Source organism: Antedon mediterranea, chromosome 1, assembly GCF_964355755.1.
Source record: "Antedon mediterranea chromosome 1, ecAntMedi1.1, whole genome shotgun sequence".
In the NCBI taxonomy this organism is placed as follows: Eukaryota; Metazoa; Echinodermata; class Crinoidea; order Comatulida; family Antedonidae; genus Antedon; species Antedon mediterranea.
In genome coordinates this window covers 38,518,164-38,537,956 of record NC_092670.1, presented here as the reverse complement: position 1 = coordinate 38,537,956, position 19,793 = coordinate 38,518,164, and the positions used below count along the sequence as shown (strand labels likewise).

The 19,793-nt window shown below is 32.5% G+C and overlaps 1 protein-coding gene across 1 annotated transcript; it reads left to right on the top strand.

Moving 5' to 3' along the window:
- The first annotated feature begins 11,169 nt into the window (after positions 1-11,169).
- Positions 11,170-13,111, top strand: LOC140039401 (uncharacterized). The gene is made up of 2 exons (XM_072085005.1): positions 11,170-11,918; positions 12,012-13,111. Exon 1 carries the CDS (start codon positions 11,241-11,243, stop codon positions 11,895-11,897), a length of 657 nt encoding a protein of 218 aa, XP_071941106.1. The 5' UTR covers positions 11,170-11,240; the 3' UTR covers positions 11,898-11,918; positions 12,012-13,111.
- Positions 13,112-19,793: the final 6,682 nt, after the last annotated feature.

The window sequence follows — 19,793 nt, the reverse complement described above, 5'->3', positions numbered from 1 at the left end:
CTCTGTACCGTTCACTTTATTCATTCGTTGTGCACAACCTCCTGCCCGGAATTCCTCGTTACAAATACTTTTTCTATTCAAACCAACCCACATGTTGTCTTCCCTCAAAAGACTATAGACGTCACAACAAATGGCACGAGGTGAATGATGAAATATAGCCTTATTTATTTAGGTGTAAATAAATGTAAATATTCCACACTTCTATAGATATACACCACATTCACAACGTCTAGCAAAACTCCTATACACACACGCACCGGGTTGCAAACACGCCGGTGTAAAAGCCTCGGATGTAAACTTTTACTAGGCAATGTGAAAACAGTATTATAATCCCCATGTTTATCTGAATAGAATAAGGATGGGTGGATAATTCAAATGATTATCAGTTTAAATACAAGTGAGGTAGTAGCAAACGAAATATTGGTTAGTGTCTATATCATTGTCTGTAATATACATTTTCGCGCCTTTTTAGCATTATTTAATGAAGAAGACTGTTACGTCAAAAAGTCGAGCAGTAAGAAAAATTTCTTGTTTACATTGAGGTTACAATGTGTTCAGAAATGTTGCTATCAGTATCATGTATTAAAAGTACTCAATACAGTTAGATATGTATCTACTTAGACATGCAATAGTCTGTTACGTTCTATCTAATGACGCTTGCAGTATCGAACCGATAGAATTTTCCATTTCTTAAAGTTAAATATCGCCCCTGCTGTTGTTACGTTTCAGTGACAACATTAACATTAAAGATGTATTGTCCCCCTGGAAATTAATTTTTAAAATTGTTTTTGTTGAATATGCCATTTTAATGTCCCATAATACTGTAATTATGAAAATCGGTAATTTAAAGCGAAAAATTGTCAAATTGGCTGGCAGCCAATGAATAGATTTTTGGTTAAATTTAACCATTTATTATGTCATTTTATAAGTGAAAACATTATTATGTTCGTTTTTTTTTCTACAGAAGTGATTAACTTTATTAAAACTACAAAATAACATATTCAAAGTCTGATTTAATTAATCTTTATTTTTCATGTTTTTTGGGGACAATGCATCTTCAATGTTTGCTTCCATAATTACCATATCTTGTTTTAAACATTTCTCACATGTAAGTATTGAATTATGGCAATCGAATTTTCTAGTTTATTTATGATATTACGTAAGATGTTCCCGTCTTTAAATATTAATCACTTATTCTTCTTCATTCGGTTTACTTTTGCAGAAATGTCGCGTGATAAAGATAAGATTTTACATAGCAACCATCCATCATTAATACAACGCAAGTTCATCTTATACGGTAAGTGGATATTACATTAGCACAATATCATCATTCATAAATATGTAGTCTATTACAATTACCACGTGTCTATGGCAATTAGAGGCTGATGTTCTTAACTGTCATCAGAAATGTTAGAAACACGACATTTAAGAAAGCTGTTTGCAATTTTGAATCTTTACTATAATTTATATTGATCTATTAAACTATAATAACAAGTTTGCCAATGTGCAATGAAATGGAGCGTAGCCAATATTGGCAGTCTAGGTTCCAGACGGAGTTTGACTTAATATTATTAGTAAAAAGATAAATATTTGGCACATATGGCGTTTCATACGTATACTACTTGAGCTTGTAAACTTTTTCAGAAACATCGAAAAACCTCGAAATAACTGCAGACTTAGGGCAAGTAAGTCTATACATATTGGGTGGTAGCAGTGGGAAAGCCACTTCGCGTTTTGACCGTTAAATCGTGTAAAATCGACTTACTTCCGCATTGACGATTTTGAAGCGCCACCTATCGTTGAAAACTGAAACCATGATTTTTCGTCGCCTAGCAAATAAGTGCTGTTTTATTTTAAGCTCTCATGAATATTTAAGAACCGCCCAACATTACCTATTATGGTAAAAGCATTTCCTAATAAGTATAATTGAATAACCAATCGGTTTCCTTCAAAGAAGCCGAAGCTAATACAATACATTCGGCGACTGAAGTCGGGACTCGTGAAATTTATAAATGTGGTACGATTTGACTACTGTTTTGTTGTCCATTTTCTGAATAGTCGGAGGTGCATCCCAACAAATTAAACAAATTATAATCAATTGTTTTATCAAGAATAATATTAGTTTAATCGAGTATGATATATTTCTATCCTGTTCAAAATTTATTGGTGTATTCTCAGGCCTCGAAAGGTAGGTACATTTTCTAGCTGTGAGCGTGGTTTCGGCAACGCGAGACACGTGTGTCAGTATAGGCGATATAGCGAGACGTGTGTTGTGCTGTGTTGATGCTGATCCGATAGTCGTTAAGTTGTACTGATTACGAGTATCATTGGTCCTGGCCGGTGTAAGATTTAAATCTGTCCGGTGTTTGAAAGTGTCCACTGGACAATTTTCAGCATTGAATATTGTAATACTAGCTGTTGAAAATGGCCGCAACCACCCGGGCAGCTTTCATCGATAAAAAAGTAGGACCATCGAGACATCGACATCATATTAACCCCGTAAAAACTAGGGCACTGGACGTTCACCAACTCCCGTTAGGGTAATTATAATTCCTTAGAATACCAACTTGAATCGCAAAATATCAAGTGGATTGAAATAAATATTACTATTATTATATCTGGAGACATATAGTCTAATCAAATTAAATTGTTTGTTTTTGATTGAGTATATACAACCTGTTGTCAATTTGAAGTAAATCGACAACTTGAAAAATATATAGCCTACTGTATTATTATTTCGAGGGAATGAATATCACTAAATCATATAGGCATAGGGCCTACCTATTTCGTTATCTCGAAATATTATTTCATTCGAAATTCGAATTACTACTTCGCGAGAGAACGAAATAATTTCCCTCGAAATTATTTCGTTCTCTCGATCATCATCATCATCATCATCATCATTCCTTGTCTCGAAGTAGTAATTCGTTTTTTATATTATTCAGTTCTTGAAATCTTATTTTGTTCTCCCTAAATATATTCGTTCCCTCAAAATATTTTTCAGTTCTCAAAATATTATTTTGTAATATTCATAATACTGCTACTAATTTAATAATATCAACTGATAACAAAAGTTCTTTAAACAAGTAAGTTCGTCATTGTTAAAGTCAGTTCTTTTTCATTATATTTTTTTCACAGATGCCTGATTTTTGTTTTTATTTAATAAAACATTGAATTGGTTAGTCACAATATTTGCTTTGTTTCTAGAGACTTTACATTATTTATTTATTTATCTAAAATACATTTGAAAAATATTGTTGATGCATATTACCAAAAAATATTTGTTTTTTATATTTTATATGGCAAAATAAACACCTTAATTGCGCATCATAATTATTCGTTCACTCAAGGGTATTTCGGTTTTTTGTTTTTTTCGAATATTAGGGTATTTCGTTCCCAATACAAACAGTCCAATACCGTTATACATCAAATTCATAGAATAATGGCTTATATTGAAATGAAGCGTTTAAAACGTCTTTGCCACAATGTCTGTACATGCAGCTGAGTTTAAAAAATCGCGGTTGTATTTTTGTTTTATATGGACATATAAACATAGAAACCACCAGCTAATACCAGAAATACCAACAGCTTATGTATCAATTTTTAAAATCAACACCAGCTAATTTAGAACGGTCAGCAGATAATGTAGTAACGAAAATTGCCTCACAGCTAATGTTGAAAATATTGTATAATTTAAAAACCTGTCTACATCATGTGAAAATGCATTTCTTTACTTACCGGTAGCTATCCATCTATCCACGTCTCGTAAGTGACCAACCAACAACCACTTCTAGTAAGTAACCACCTCTATTGAACGACCACCGTCTCTGATAATCGCCCACCATCTCTTAACGACCACACCACTCGTCAAGGACGAGCTATTTTAAAGGACCACCACCTCGGCTTCTCATAATCAACCTCATGACGGACTACCTCTCTTAACGACCACGCCTAAAGTGTCGACCTCTCTATAAAAAAAAACGTCCACCTCTCCACTGGGACCACTTCTCATAATCGACTACCATCCGTAACGACCACCTTTCGCAAATTACCACCTCTATTGAGGTGGTCACTTACGGGAGGTGTAGTCGGTAAAAGAAGTGGTCGTCTACGAGCGGTGGTAGTTTATGAAAAGCAGTCCCTTATGAGAGGAGGTTACCCCTTCAGGAAGTTGTCCATTGTGAGAAGCGGTCCTTTAACAGAGGTAGTCCCTTTTAAATATTAAAGGTGGTCGCTAACAAGGGTAGTTGCTTACGATCAGAGTGCTACGTTTTGAAAGCCGATCACTTACGAGAGGTGGATAGACTGACAGCTAAACTAAGTAGAGAAATACATTTGCACATGATTTAGACATTTAGGTTTATAAAATATATAATTATTATTTTATTAGCTGGCGATATTAACTACATCAGCTGTGAGGCAATTTTCGTTACTTCATTACCTGTTAAGTTGTATATTAGCTAATGTTGATTTTTATTTAATAAATAACTGTTGGTGTTTCTACATTAGCTAGTTCTAGGTTTTACTACATGGGTGGATTTGACAGTTTCGACGACATTTGCTGCCGTTTTCTACACTAGCGGTTTTGAACAGGGACTAGTGTAAAGGAAATGCCACAAGTTGTGTTTTTTTATTTTTTTTTATTTATTGTTTTGTGTACTAAAGTGGCAGCATAATCAGTATTTATTTTTACCAGATGTCCAGCAAGGGTAATGTCCCATAACTCAGGCCACAATTGTCAGGTCAACCTCAAAACAGCGGCTCTCGGGAGATATTAATTACCGGTAGTCGTGTTAACTGTCATCTGTTATTTGTCAGGAGAAGGGGTGCGAACTTGCCATATCTCAAATTAAGATTACGCTTACCATGAATATGATTTCATTACAAGAATTATATACCACAGTATGTTACGTAATTTAATTCTCTTATTTTAAAAAATAACTAAATAAATTAGTATATGATTCTAGTATAAGTATTATAAAAAATGTTTCTATTTAATATACAGGGAGCGGGGGTTGCCTCATAGCCTGAACGGTTTTAATACGAACTTATGTACTATAATATTATTTTACGTAGATTACTATTTAATATTATTTTATTTATTTAACAACATATTTATATAGGATTATACACAATCAAGTAGAAATATACTTGTTTTGCATTGTGGTCCTGTCGACAAAAACGGATACAAATTTAAATACAATTTCAATTAATATTATAATATAATTTGAGATGAACTTATAATATGTAATAAAGAATAACTATATGATTATATTTTATACTCCTATCTGAATGTGCTATTTATTGTGTAATAGAACGACTGAAGCGTTTACCAATAAGAGTATCTTCGAAATTTAATTTAATAAATGGCATTTCCCTCCAATAGTTTTTTTCTCTCATTTTTTGTGTACTTGCCACTGTAATAAATTACCATTCCCTAACCATGAACATTCTAGAATAAGATGTTTACATTTAAGACATCATGTATAATTAATATAATAACAATCAGGAACATTCCAGTATGCTATTAATAGAAACTGTAATCAAATAGAATAAGAAGTATAAAGAATGATATAGAAGGATAGGAACATCTTGTATATAAAGGGATGTAAAACTATTGTCATGTTGTTGGATATTAGAGGTTGGATATTAGATTGTAAAAGTTATTGTGAAGCTGTTGTTTAAAATGCTTACTGGGTTGTTGAAAGTTGAAGTTGATTGAAATTAAAGATTTGTTTTTGAGTTATTTTACAACTTTGTGAATTTGGTGTGTATACTTTTATGTCACAAGGGAGTTTCTAAAGTATTTTCAACCGCTCGGAAACATACGTAAAAGGAGTTCGTGACATCCACTTAAGGCACAAAGTTTAAATTATAGGCCTACACCTGACAAAACTGTTTGCTCTTTCTTCTAATCGGCAATTGGTTAAAACAAATGTAGCAAGAAGCTGATTGGCTCAATGTTTGTTCAAAACCTCCTACATTTAAAAAATCATTCACTTTGCTTGCAAAGTTCCAATCACGGTGTTGTTCGTTACAATCTGCCTTCTTTCTATTTTTACTTATTATCATTATGGCCGATCATGAGTTTGATGCCTTGAGAAACTATCTACAAAACAACGTTTATCCTGTAAATTATTCTGAAATATTAAAACGAAGTTTGCGACGGAAAGCCAAGAACTTTACAATTCTTCGTGATATCTTGTATTACAAACAACATTCTGGTAGATTGTTGCGTGTATTGTTACCGAAAGAAAAAAACGAAGTGTTAAACAGTATCCATAAGCAGGCACATGGTGGTCACTTGGGTGTCAACAAAACGTAAGTTTAAAGTTTGTCAATTAAATAATATTTAAGCTTCGATAAGTTTCTGGGTGACTTTAAAACTGTTTATATGTTTGGCCAGGTGGAATGCCATCCTGAGATGAGTATTAGTAATTAGTACAGCATTGTTTTTAAATGATTTTATACGTAATTTTACTTTCTGTGGACCACAGAATTCGAAACAAATGATTAAATGAATGAATTAAATGAATAATAACTAATACTTATCAATTGAAAAATGTATAATGACCGTGTACATTATGAAGTTAGTATTTTATATATAGATTCAAACATATTTTTATACCTCCATGAATGAAAAATATGTTAAGTCGATAATAATTTCTACTCAATATATTATCGCAATTAATTGTATAAATATATTGAAGTTGAACATAAAATACCACATGTAAAAAATACAAAACATATATTGGCATTCAATAATTAATCAAAAATGTTCCGAATATGAGCACTGTTTCAATAATTTGACAGATTATTATTATATAATTTACACAGTGCTACACAACGCATATATCTTTAGTTCAAAATTAAGATATCTCTTTTAATAAAGATAGATTATTTCAATTGAAAACTAAGATGTCTTACTTTTTAAAAGAAATATCTATGTTAATAGATATTTTTTTGTAGGCTTATTACACCTCGAAAAACCAAGAAGAATACAGTACAACTAGCTCTATCTATAATAGTAATGTTTTAGTTTTATAACAGTTCATATACGGTACTCTACACGTGCCCACTGCATAACTAACACAGAAAAAAATCCACTTGTGATATTCCGAATGGGACAAGAATCTTCCATTCTAAATATCTTGGTAAGTAAGTAATATAGAGATATCCCTCATGAGAGATATCTTAGTTTTAAATAGTGATACAAATACTTCCCGAATGAAAACTTATTCAGGTCTTGGTATAATAAATATGTTCAATATTAGTTGCTCATTCATAATGCAAAAAGCCATATCAGTATTAACTTTCGTTCGTTTAAAATGTATACTTATGAAAGAAAACACAATTTGACAAAAAAAAAGGTAAGGAAGAAGACTTTTATTATGTAACTTTAAAGTGGATTATTACATTTTTTTTTAGGGAATACTTCTTTAAAAAAAACGCATTTTCAATAACAAAACTAGTTTCCAATCCCCCGGTAATGGAGTAAAACCACCTGCAGCTTATGTAATGAAAAAAATTAACACCATGTAGAACGATCAACAACGAATGTAGGAACGAAAATTGCATCCCAGCTAATGTAGGACTATCGCCAGCTAATGTAGAAAATATATATTTTACAAACCTAAATGTCTAAATCATGTGCAAATGCATCTGTTTACTTAGCTATCCATCTATCCACGTCTCGTAACCGACCAACTTTCTAAAACGACCACACATCGTAAGCAACCAACTCTTTTAAGGGACCGTTTCAAATAATCGACTTCCTCTCTCGTAACGACAACTTTTTTGGGTGACCACCTCTATTAAACGGCCATCGTCTCTGTTAAGGGATCGCTTCCCATAATCGACCAACTATTGTAAGTGATCACATCCTCTCATTATGGACCGCTTCTCATAATCGACCACCTCTCGTAGTAAGCGACCACCTCTCTTAACAACCACAACTCTCGTAAGCGACCGCTTTTTATTTTCGACCGCCTCTCGTAAGTGATGATCTCTTTTAGAAGACCACCATATCTCTAAATGGACCGCTTCTCATAATATACCAACTCTTGTATAAATCACCTCTCTTAAGTGACCACTTCTAATAAACGACCTCTCTGTTAGGAGACCGCTTCTCATAATCGATCACATATCGTAAGCGACCACCTCCCTTATCGACCACATCTTTCGTAAGTGACCACCTATTTTAAAGGACCACTACCTCTCGCAATCTACCATTGTGGCTCACTAAAAAGTACCCGGTTTCCTTAATAGGGTGTCCTCTACATTTTAAAAATAAATAAATTTAACCAGTATGTAGTGTTAAAACGTATATATTTCCCCTTGTTTATTTTAAAAAAAAAGTGGCGATTTTTATATCTACTCTGTCGCACATTCACCAAGCGTACACAATAATTCTAGTAGGACAATTAATTATTTATACTTTTCAAGTTAGTTTTTTATTGCCTGAGTGAATTATTACCAGATTGAGGGCGTAGTTATTTTGTATGGGAGGCTGCACTCAATTTGAAGTTTATATGGGGGTATTTAGAATGTAAACACGGTACAATCAGGGAGATGTAAATCTCCCTGGTACAATGTGACACGGAATCATCACGGACTGATGGACATTTTTCATAGAAGGTATCTTTTCCCTTTTCAATATTCATTTATCATTGTCAAATAAAAAAACTAGAAACATAGATAAATATTAAAAGTTAATTAATCAGTTGTGCCCAGTGCTTGCCTTAAACGAAAAGTTAAAATATATGGAACGCCAAACTGTAATGTTATTATAATGCATTGATGAGAATGGTGATGTGAACTGCGGTAATAAATAATAAATAATATTAAAAAACAAAATAAAATTAAAATATTTAAAGAATCCATAATACAGTTTTAAGGTCAATAGTAAACCTACAAAGAGATTGAATATCATCAATACAATAAACACATTTTTTTTTTTTTTTAACAGTTGGAAAAAGATACGCGAAAGGTATTATTGGAAGGGGTCATTTGATGGTGTTCGTAATTTTATAGCCGCCTGTGATCAGTGCCAACGGAAAGAAGTTTTAAAAAAAGCAAAAGTGCCACTTCAACCTATACCCGTAACAGATACTGCTTTCAGACAGATCGGTATGGATATTGTTGGGCCTTTGGTAAAGACAGAAAATGGTAAGGTATCTCATGACAAATTACTGAAAAACAAAAATGCTGTGACTGGATAAAAAAGCTAAATCAAAACGTAAAAGTAAAAAGCAAGAAGACATGAATGAAATACGTTCAGAAAACTTTGTAATTCATTCTTCAGGGCCTAAAATTACAGTTAATAATTAGTTCTGTTCGGCCTTTATTGTAATAGGGCTGAACTTAAATTTATTATTGTAAAGGCACAAGCGCAATTTCTGTGAGGTTTCTTGAAATTGTTAACTAAACTAAAATTATGACAGTTCTCTTTTTTACACTGTCAACAAAAACTAGATTTACCAAGAATCAGATGCTCTTATTATTGTCACCGGATTTACATCGATTATGGCTATACTGTAATAATCTTTATTTCTGCCTGTTTTAATTTGATCCAAACCATGACTGGGGTAATACTGTTCAGCGCATAGAGGTTTTACAACATTAGGCGCTATGTAAATCCACGATATTATTATTGTTCTTGTTCTTATTATATTTATTGATATTAATATTGTTATTATTATTGTTATTTCATTCGTACAGTTCGGGTGTTGTACATCTCATCATGACATTTTGACACTACTATTATTACGGCTTATTATATTATTATTTGCTGTGTTTCAGGTAATCGGTACTTACTTGTATTTACGGAGTACCTTACCAAATGGGTGGAAGCTGATGCAATTCCAGATAAATCTGCTAAAACAGTGCTGAGATCTTTTATTGATTTTGTCTGCAGACATGGAACACCTTCTATATTGATTACAGACCAGGGTAGAGAGTTTTGTAATGAGCTGAATGACAGCTTCTGTAAGCTGATTGGGGTAGACCACAGAGTTGCCTCACCATACCATCCTCAAACAGGCGGGCAAACAGAGCGCTTTAACAGAACACTTTGCACAATGCTTATGACGTTGACCAACGCAGACCAAAATGACTGGGATATACAACTCCCATACGTGTTGTTTGCCTACAGAACATCCGAGCACAAGTCTACGAAATGTGACCCATTCTCATTAGTTTACGGTAGAAAGGCTGTGTTGCCTGTAGAATTACGTATTCCCATCGTTTCGTCTAATAAAGATGACATATCCGGAACTGTTCCTTTAAAAATAAGAGTGGACGCTTTTTTGAAACTCAAAGATTCAAGGAGAAAGGCATCAGAAAATATCAAAAAAGCACAGAAAAAGCAAAAACATTATCATGATGCTGGTGTTAAAAGCAACACGTACTATGCAGGAGATCAAGTGCTCTTGCAGAATTCCAGAAATTTGTCAAGAAAGGGAGGCAAACTTAATGCTCGATGGACTGGTCCATATATTATAGAAAAAGTCCTCACTCACAATACATATCGACTAAAAGGAAGAAGGGCTATTGTTAACGGAAACAAGATCAGACATTACAAGTCCGATAAAACAACCTCTTTGAACTGTCCATCATCAAGCACTAAACAGAAATGTAATACCAATGATAAGCATCTCCCTCCAAAGAAACGAAAGCGAACGCCAGACATCCCACCTGAAGTAACGCACCATGATAACATACCTACATCCAAGAATGGTGATATCACACCGGATGATCACATTATTAACATACCTACATCCAAGAATGTTGATGATAACGATAACAGACCTACATCCAAGAATTATGATATCACACCGGATGATCACATTAACATACCTACATCCAAGAACGATGATATCACACTGGATAATCACGATAACATACCTACATTAGACAATGATAATGTCACACCGGATGATGACCATGACAACAGTAGGCCTGTATCTGATAGTGATGTGGTATACCTCAACACGAAAACTTCAAGAAAGTTATTCTTTCCTGTCGATGCCAATTGGCAGCTTGAAAAGGCAGCACCATTTGGTATCAATGTCAAAAATTTTCACAAAACTCACTTAAAATGTGAAATGGACAAGGCAGCCAGGCCTACTAAAGTTGTTAATATGAGAGGGGACGGCAACTGTCTTTTTAGGGCTTTGAGTTATATTCTCTTTGGTGTCCAGAACTACCATGTAGTTGTACGGGATTACATACTAAACTATATGTCCATGAACAAAAACCTATTTGAAAAAATTGAATCCAGATCATTTGAACGATACGTGGAAGACACGAGAATGGGGGAATATGGGACATGGGGTTCGGACATCGAAATCATGGCATTTGCGACCATGTCAAATACGAATGTTTATGTTTACAGTAAATATGGAAGAAGGAAAGGGCTTCCACATTATGAATGGTTGAAATATGCACCAATAAGTAATCAGTTTGGTGATTTAGTATCTGAAAGAAACATCTACCTATCAAACTTATGTGCACACTTTGAGCCTGTCCTGGATGTAGACAAGAAAACTTATGACGCTGAATTAAAATACACTCGTACACCATACGCACCAATCAAAAACCACCTTGCACGGAAATACTGGGATATTGTATCCGATGTGACCCTCAATGCTGCTCTGGTAGATAATTACGAAGATGAAGCGGTAATGCGTTCCGAAGGCATTATGGACGTTATATACGTATCTGAATTCACGGACACACATTATGACATTGAAGCAGTCAACCATCTAAAAGATGATATCGATCCAAATATATTCAATTTGCTTTGTGACATGGAACATTTCCCGGAAAGGATTCATCAGAGCAACAATGAAGTACCTGGACAATTATATGTTGATTCATACAACGTCACTCTTTAACTGTAGGCCTACCTATGACCGGTAATCTCAACATACACAGAAGCATTAAATGGTGAAAAGGGTATTTGTTTACCTTATAGAGGTAAGTTTCGTTAATGCTTTGATTTTTTACAGGTGCTTCCGTCAAGAGGAGATTGTCGGCTTTGTCTGAAACTCATCGACGAAGAAATACCAATTGCATTTGTCGGACCAGAAAGAAGAACATAGATTCACCACAGCGGCTAATTAAAGCGTCACCATCTTTCATTGAATCAACGGAAGACGAATATCTGAGCATAAGTACGTCAAAGGCTCAAGGGGTCTAATGGCAGGTAACAACAGATCAAATACAGTGTGTCCAGTGTAAACATGCAATGATGTGTCATGCGCCCTGCTTTGATCGCTACAAGGATTAAAAAATTAATTAAAAAGCAGATTGTATAAAAGAATAACGCGACTAAAGGTCCGGTAAGGTAAAAGTACGTGAATTAGATTGTAACTAGTGTTTATTTTTATTGTATTTTTATGTTTAAAAAACTTTTTCATATTTACAACTCATATGATTCTGTTTCATAATGTTATGCAATTTTCTTCTATAATATGTTTTCTTTGGTCAAAGGGGCACATACAAACGTGCAACCTACCCTCGCTATGATCATCAACCTTGACGTGGTAGCGAGGCTTGCGTGCTTCCAATGTATTGGTAGCCAGACCAATGATGATCAATAACAAAGTAAAATAAATACAAACACACTTACTGAAACAAGTTTTAATAGCAATAAATAAATAAATAAATAAATATTTTTCTGTAACTATTGTTCATTATTATTACACTATTATTATTTTATCCTGTTAATATAAGTAATGATCAATGATATATAATTTATGTTTACAAAACTCGTTCATATTTACAACTCATTCTGACAAGACAACAACATTTAATATTTTTGTAATTCACAATTCATACATTTATTTGTAATGTATTCATGAATTTGCTTTTCCTTCATCCAATCTACATAGTAGATATATGAAACTATTGTTCTAACCACGTGACTATGTAGCATAGAACATTAATTCTAAACCGCCCGGTAATATACTGAAATTTAATTAATTAATTTGAAACGATAAAGATGAGGAAATCTGTGAGAATGAGTTAAAGTCGCCCCAACCGAGACTCGAACTCGGACCGCCTGCTTGATATGCAGATGTCCTAACCGTTAGACCACTGGGGCTTTCACGGTTCGAACTCGATTGGATAGCGACTCTTTAACATTCTCGGCGTGGTACGGCGGAACAGCACTAGTCCTCAGTTGTAAACACAACAGGCATAGAAATAAATTCCAAACCGCCCGGTGATACACTGAAAATGATTTAATTAATTTTTGAAACGATAAAGATGAGGAAATCTGAGAGAATGAGAAAAAGTCGCCCCAACCGAGGCTCGAACTCGGACCGTCGGCTTGATATGCAGTTGCCCTAACCATTAGACCACTGGGGCTTTCATGGTATTGTTCTTTAACTCGACCGGATAACGACCCTTTAACATTCTCGGCGTGGTACGGTTGGAACACAATACATATATATATATATATATATATATATATATATATATACAGACAGTAACAAGTGTACATTATTGTAAATATAACAAATACATATATATTATATATATATATATATGTATATGTATTTGTTATATTTACAATAATGTACACTTGTTACTGAACTATGGAGAATTTTTTTTTTTCGAAATAAAAGAAGAATGAATGAATGAATTTATTTTCAATCTTTCTACATAACAACAAATATATAGTATAACAGGGGAGTAGCGGAAAAGCAAAAGTAAAGTAAATTTGAACCAGCCAAACATGTATGAAACATTATCCAGTAAGCACATTTTATAAGAAGCTTTTGTTTATTAAAATGGGTTTCTCTGAAATTCCAGAAGTTTATTAAACATTGAAAATAACACAATCGCCTTTAAACAAAATGCTGTTCAAAAAAAGAATCGGTTGAAGCAAGCGTTCTTATAACATCCGATAAAATGAAGGTTCAATAAAGTAGCCCTATTAACAAATGTATGAGGTCTCAGGCCTATCCCATATTAATTATTTTTATAGATACATTAATTTTAAGATTCCAGATACCGAATTGTTGTTTTTTTACATAACAAGTCATTTTTTCTTTGAATATAAATTCTGATTTAAGGACAAAATACTAAAATAAATACTTACACCAAAGGTGCATAAAAACGTGTTGATGTGGCGCTATATCGATGTCATTATCTTTGCATTCACCCTAGACGCACATAGTGTGACACCCCTACCATATTCTCGATGTGACGATCAATGTACCAATTAACATAATACTTCAGTAAAACTGATTATGTTTTTTCAAGAGATCAGCTATATCGTGTTGATTATAAAAAGGTGCAACTTTTAATTGATTGGGGATTAAACAAGTAAACTATTTATTCTTCTTGTCTTTACTCGTACAAAATAATATAACGGTCGCTAATTGGAAGTGTTTAAACTAAAGTGATCTATAATTGGAAGAGGACCCGTACAATTACTTGTTTTTTATCACATGATTATAAACTATTTATTCTTTTTGTCTTAACTAGTATTTATTCTTCTTGTCTTTATTCATACAAAATAATATAACGGTCGCTAAATGGAAGTGTCTTAAAGTAAAGTGACCTTTAATTGGAAAAGGACCAGTACAATTACTTATTTTTTATCACATGATTAAAATCTATTTATTCTTCTTGTCTGTACTCATACAAAATAATATAACGGTCGCTAATTGGAAGTGTCTTAAAGTAAAGTGATCTTTAATTGGAAGAGGACCAGTACAATTACTTGTTTTTTATCACATGATTAAAATCTATTTATTCTTCTTGTCTGTACTCATACAAAATAATATAACGGTCGCTAAATGGAAGTGTCTTAAAGTAAAGTGATCTTTCATTGGAAGAGGACCAGTACAATTACTTGTTTTTTATCACATGATTAAAATCTATTTATTCTTCTAATTGTCTGTACTCATACAAAATAATATAACGGTCGCTAATTGGAGGTGTCTTACAGTAAAGTGACCTTTAATTGGAAGAGGACCAGTACAATTACTTATTTTATATCACATGATTATAAACTATTTATGCTTCTTGTTTTTATTCATAAAAAATAATATAACGGTCGCTAATTGGAAGTGTTTTAAAGTAAAGTGATCTTTCATTGGAAGAGGACCAGTACAATTACTTGTTTTTTATCACATGAATAAAATCTATTTATTCTTCTTGTCTGTACTCATACAAAATAATATAACGGTCGCTAAATGGAAGTGTCTTACAGTAAAGTGACCTTTAATTGGAAGAGGACCAGTACAATTACTTATTTTTTATCACATGATTAAAATCTATTTATTCTTCTTGTCTGTACTCATACAAAATAATATAACGGTCGCTAATTGGAAGTGTCTTAAAGTAAAGTGATCTTTAATTGGAAGAGGACCAGTACAATTACTTGTTTTTTATCACATGATTAAAATCTATTTATTCTTCTTGTCTGTACTCATACAAAATAATATAACGGTCGCTAAATGGAAGTGTCTTAAAGTAAAGTGATCTTTCATTGGAAGAGGACCAGTACAATTACTTGTTTTTTATCACATGATTAAAATCTATTTATTCTTCTAATTGTCTGTACTCATACAAAATAATATAACGGTCGCTAATTGGAGGTGTCTTACAGTAAAGTGACCTTTAATTGGAAGAGGACCAGTACAATTACTTATTTTATATCACATGATTATAAACTATTTATGCTTCTTGTTTTTATTCATAAAAAATAATATAACGGTCGCTAATTGGAAGTGTCTTAAAGTAAAGTGATCTTTCATTGGAAGAGGACCAGTACAATTACTTGTTTTTTATCACATGATTAAAATCTATTTATTCTTCTTGTCTGTACTCATACAAAATAATATAACGGTCGCTAATTGGAAGTGTCTTACATTAAAGTGACCTTTAATTGGAAGAGTACCCGTACAATTACTTATTTTATATCACATGATTATAAACTATTTATTATTCTTGTCTTTATTCATACAAAATAATATAACGGTCGCTAAATGGAAGTTTCTTGAAGTAAAGTGACCTTTAATTGGAAGAGGACCAGTACAATTACTTATTTTTTATCACATGATTAAAATCTATTTATTATTCTTGTCTGTACTCATACAAAATAATATAACGGTCGCTAATTGGAAGTGTCTTAAAGTAAAGTGATCTTTAATTGGAAGAGGACCAGTACAATTACTTGTTTTTTTATCACATGATTAAAATCTATTTATTCTTCTTGTCTGTACTCATACAAAATAATATAACGGTCGCTAAATGGAAGTGTCTTAAAGTAAAGTGATCTTTCATTGGAAGAGGACCAGTACAATTACTTGTTTTTTATTACATGATTAAAATCTATTTATTCTTCTAATTGTCTGTACTCATACAAAATAATATAACGGTCGCTAATTGGAAGTGTCTTAAAGTAAAGTGATCTTTAATTGGAAGAAGACCAGTACAATTACTTATTTTATATCACATGATTATAAACTATTTATGCTTCATGTTTTTATTCATAAAAAATAATATAACGGTCGCTAATTGGAAGTGTCTTAAAGTAAAGTTATCTTTCATTGGAAGAGGACCAGTACAATTACTTGTTTTTTATCACATGATTAAAATCTATTTATTCTTCTTGTCTGTACTCATACAAAATAATATAACGGTCGCTAATTGGAAGTGTCTTACAGTAAAGTGACCTTTAATTGGAAGAGGACCAGTACAATTACTTGTTTTTTATCACATGATTAAAATCTATTTATTCTTCTTGTCTGTACTCATACAAAACAATATAACGGTCGCTAATTGGAAGTGTCTTAAAGTAAAGTGATCTTTAATTGAAAGAGGACCAGTACAATTACTTGTTTTTTTGTCATATGATTAAAATCTATTTATTATTCTTGCCTTTATTCATACAAAATAATATAACGGTCGCTAATTGGAAGTGTTTAAATTAAAGTGATCTTTAATTGGAAGAGGACCAGTACAATTACTTGTTTTTTATCACATGATTAAAATCTATTTATTCTTCTTGTTTCTATTCATACAAAACAATAATAACGGTCGCTAATTGGAAGTGTTTAAATTTAAGTGATCTTTAATTGGAAGAGGACCAGTACAATTACTTGTTTTTTATCACATGATTATAAACTATTTATTATTCTTGTCTTTACTCATACAAAATAATAAAACGGTCGCTAATTGGAAGTGTTTAATTTTAAGTGATCTTTAATTGGAAGAGGACCAGTACAATTACTTGTTTTTTGTCACATGATTAAAAACTATTATTACTCTTGTCTTTACTCATACAAAACAATAAAAATGGTCGCTAATTGGAAGTGTCTAAACTAAAGTGTTCTTTAATTGGAAGAGGACCAGTATAATTACTTGTTTTTATTACATGATTATTATTATATTGTTATTTATTCTTCTTGTCTTTATTCATACCAAATAATATAATGGTCGCTAATTGGAGGTGTTTTAAGCCAAGTTATCTTTGAAAAATAAAAACTAGTTTGGCATTATTAACAAATAGTGGTCGTTAAAAAAAGACAAGTGCATGCGCAATCACGATCAAAACCTGAATCTCAAATCTCAACCACGGACGGTATTCAATCCAAGGGTCAGACATTATTAAACGCGCCGGACAGCATTAAATTGTTGGAAAACGCCCGCGAACCCGTTGAAACATGCAATTGGACATTATCCAATGCTGAAAAGTGTCCACCCGGACACTTTTGAATGATGGACACATTTCAATCTTACACCGGCCTAGCCTGGTGATCTGATCCCCCGCCCCAAAAAATCCTTTTTTTCAATCAGTATTAATATTATTATTTTATTTTTCATTTATTATTTGATTTATTAGGCTCAATAGATGCCTAGCTAGGCTACTAGTAGGCCTAGATTATATAAATAATAATAGTAAATACTGTAATTTAATTAATAAAATACAGCTTCTATTTGCCTTACTTTTATGTCATCATAATAATATTATAATTATATATACAACCAGACATTAACATTTTTTTTTAAATAATATTTATTATTTTTTCTGACACTTACAGGAATCGTTGATGATGCAGAGTTCTCTGTCTTTGTGACTTCAAACTGAGAGTGAAGTGGATAAAAAGATGACACCGGTACCTACCGACATTGTAATACCCAAACTATAATTTAATTATTTAAAACAAAATGTTGAATAAATATTTATGTTGAATGCAAACCTACTACACTATACTCTGTAAATTATGTTATTGTCATGTGATAGACCTTAAAAATTGAATATTTATTGTATGTTAGGCCTATTTTATATTTTATTATTTATACTGTATTAGTTTAATATACTATTAATTTATATTATACAGTACTACTACTAGTTTGTACATGTTTTTACCCAAAAAAATGAATAAATAATTTGTTATTCAATCTAATTGCTTGTTTGTTCATCAATAACAAAACAATTGTAAGCAAGTATATAACAGTTCTTGTTAGCCGCTTATTTCAGGTAATATTTTTAATATTAGCTAGGCCCTACGCGCCCGATCACAACGTCACTAAGTGACTTTCCGCCCCTGGAACAATCGCTCGTTAATAGGGCTAGGCCTCGGACTCTTATAAAAGCTATTATAATAGTTATGAAAATATTCCTCAACTAAAATGTATACTGTGATAAATAAACAAGTAATAATATTATACGTTGTATTGGAATGTATTATTTATATGAATTCTTATACGCGGACAATTATAAACATCGCGTATATCATGCGTATATCGTTCGCTCTATAAATAAATTCATAAACACGATGACGATGTGTTTACAAAATGGCGGTTTCGCTAGTTTTCGATGGAACAAATAGTGGTACCTTTAGTTTGAATAGTCGGAGCTGCATCCCAACCACCGAATTTTGTATCTTAATATCGTATACTGTAGATTATTAATTTTTCTAACAGGGATTTTAAATTCAGGACTGTTCAATTTTTCTAAATATTTTATTTTAACGATTTTCTAGGGTACAATTTCGGAAAAAAGACATTGGTTGATTTTGCCGTTAAATTACAGATTATCGTTTTGTTCAAATACATTAAATTTTACATGACAATATATTAAAACCATTTATGAATTTATTTCACTAACAATATTTTTCCGATAATCAGCTAAAATTACAAATATTGTGTTTTTCCAACACCCTAAAATTTAGCAATTTTGAACCAAATTAGAAAAGTAGGGCGCCCTCTCCGAGTCGAAATTTGACACGATTTGTCGACTGGCTGTCCCACTGGTAGGATGTAAGCTATATAAAATTCTTTTTCAATCTTTTTCTTGTATTGATATTATATTTTTAGTCATATTCAGTTTGGATTTTTATACATTCAATTTTTATCAACAATCAAAGTCTTTCATATTAAATTTGTTGGAATGTCCAAACATAACGTTTCGAGATTACAAAAGCTTCAGAACCGGGCTGCCAGGTTAATTTACTAAGTACCTATGTTTGTTAGTTCTAGACCTCTGCTTTATGAATTGCATTGGCTACCTGTTGAAAGTAGAATCACTTTTAAAGTGTTACTTCATGTCTACAATTGTATAAATAATAATGCGCCCTGTAATCTGAGCAATCTCTTACGGGTGTATAGATGTGCTAAGAGAGGCCTGAGGCCCGAGATAGATCACACTAGATTGGATCATTGTCTCGAAAAGCGGACCTCTGGAAATAATACTTTCTCAAAATTTGGACCGGTGATGTGGAATGAACTCCCGTCTGTGATCCGGGAACAAACCACGGTTTTAAAAT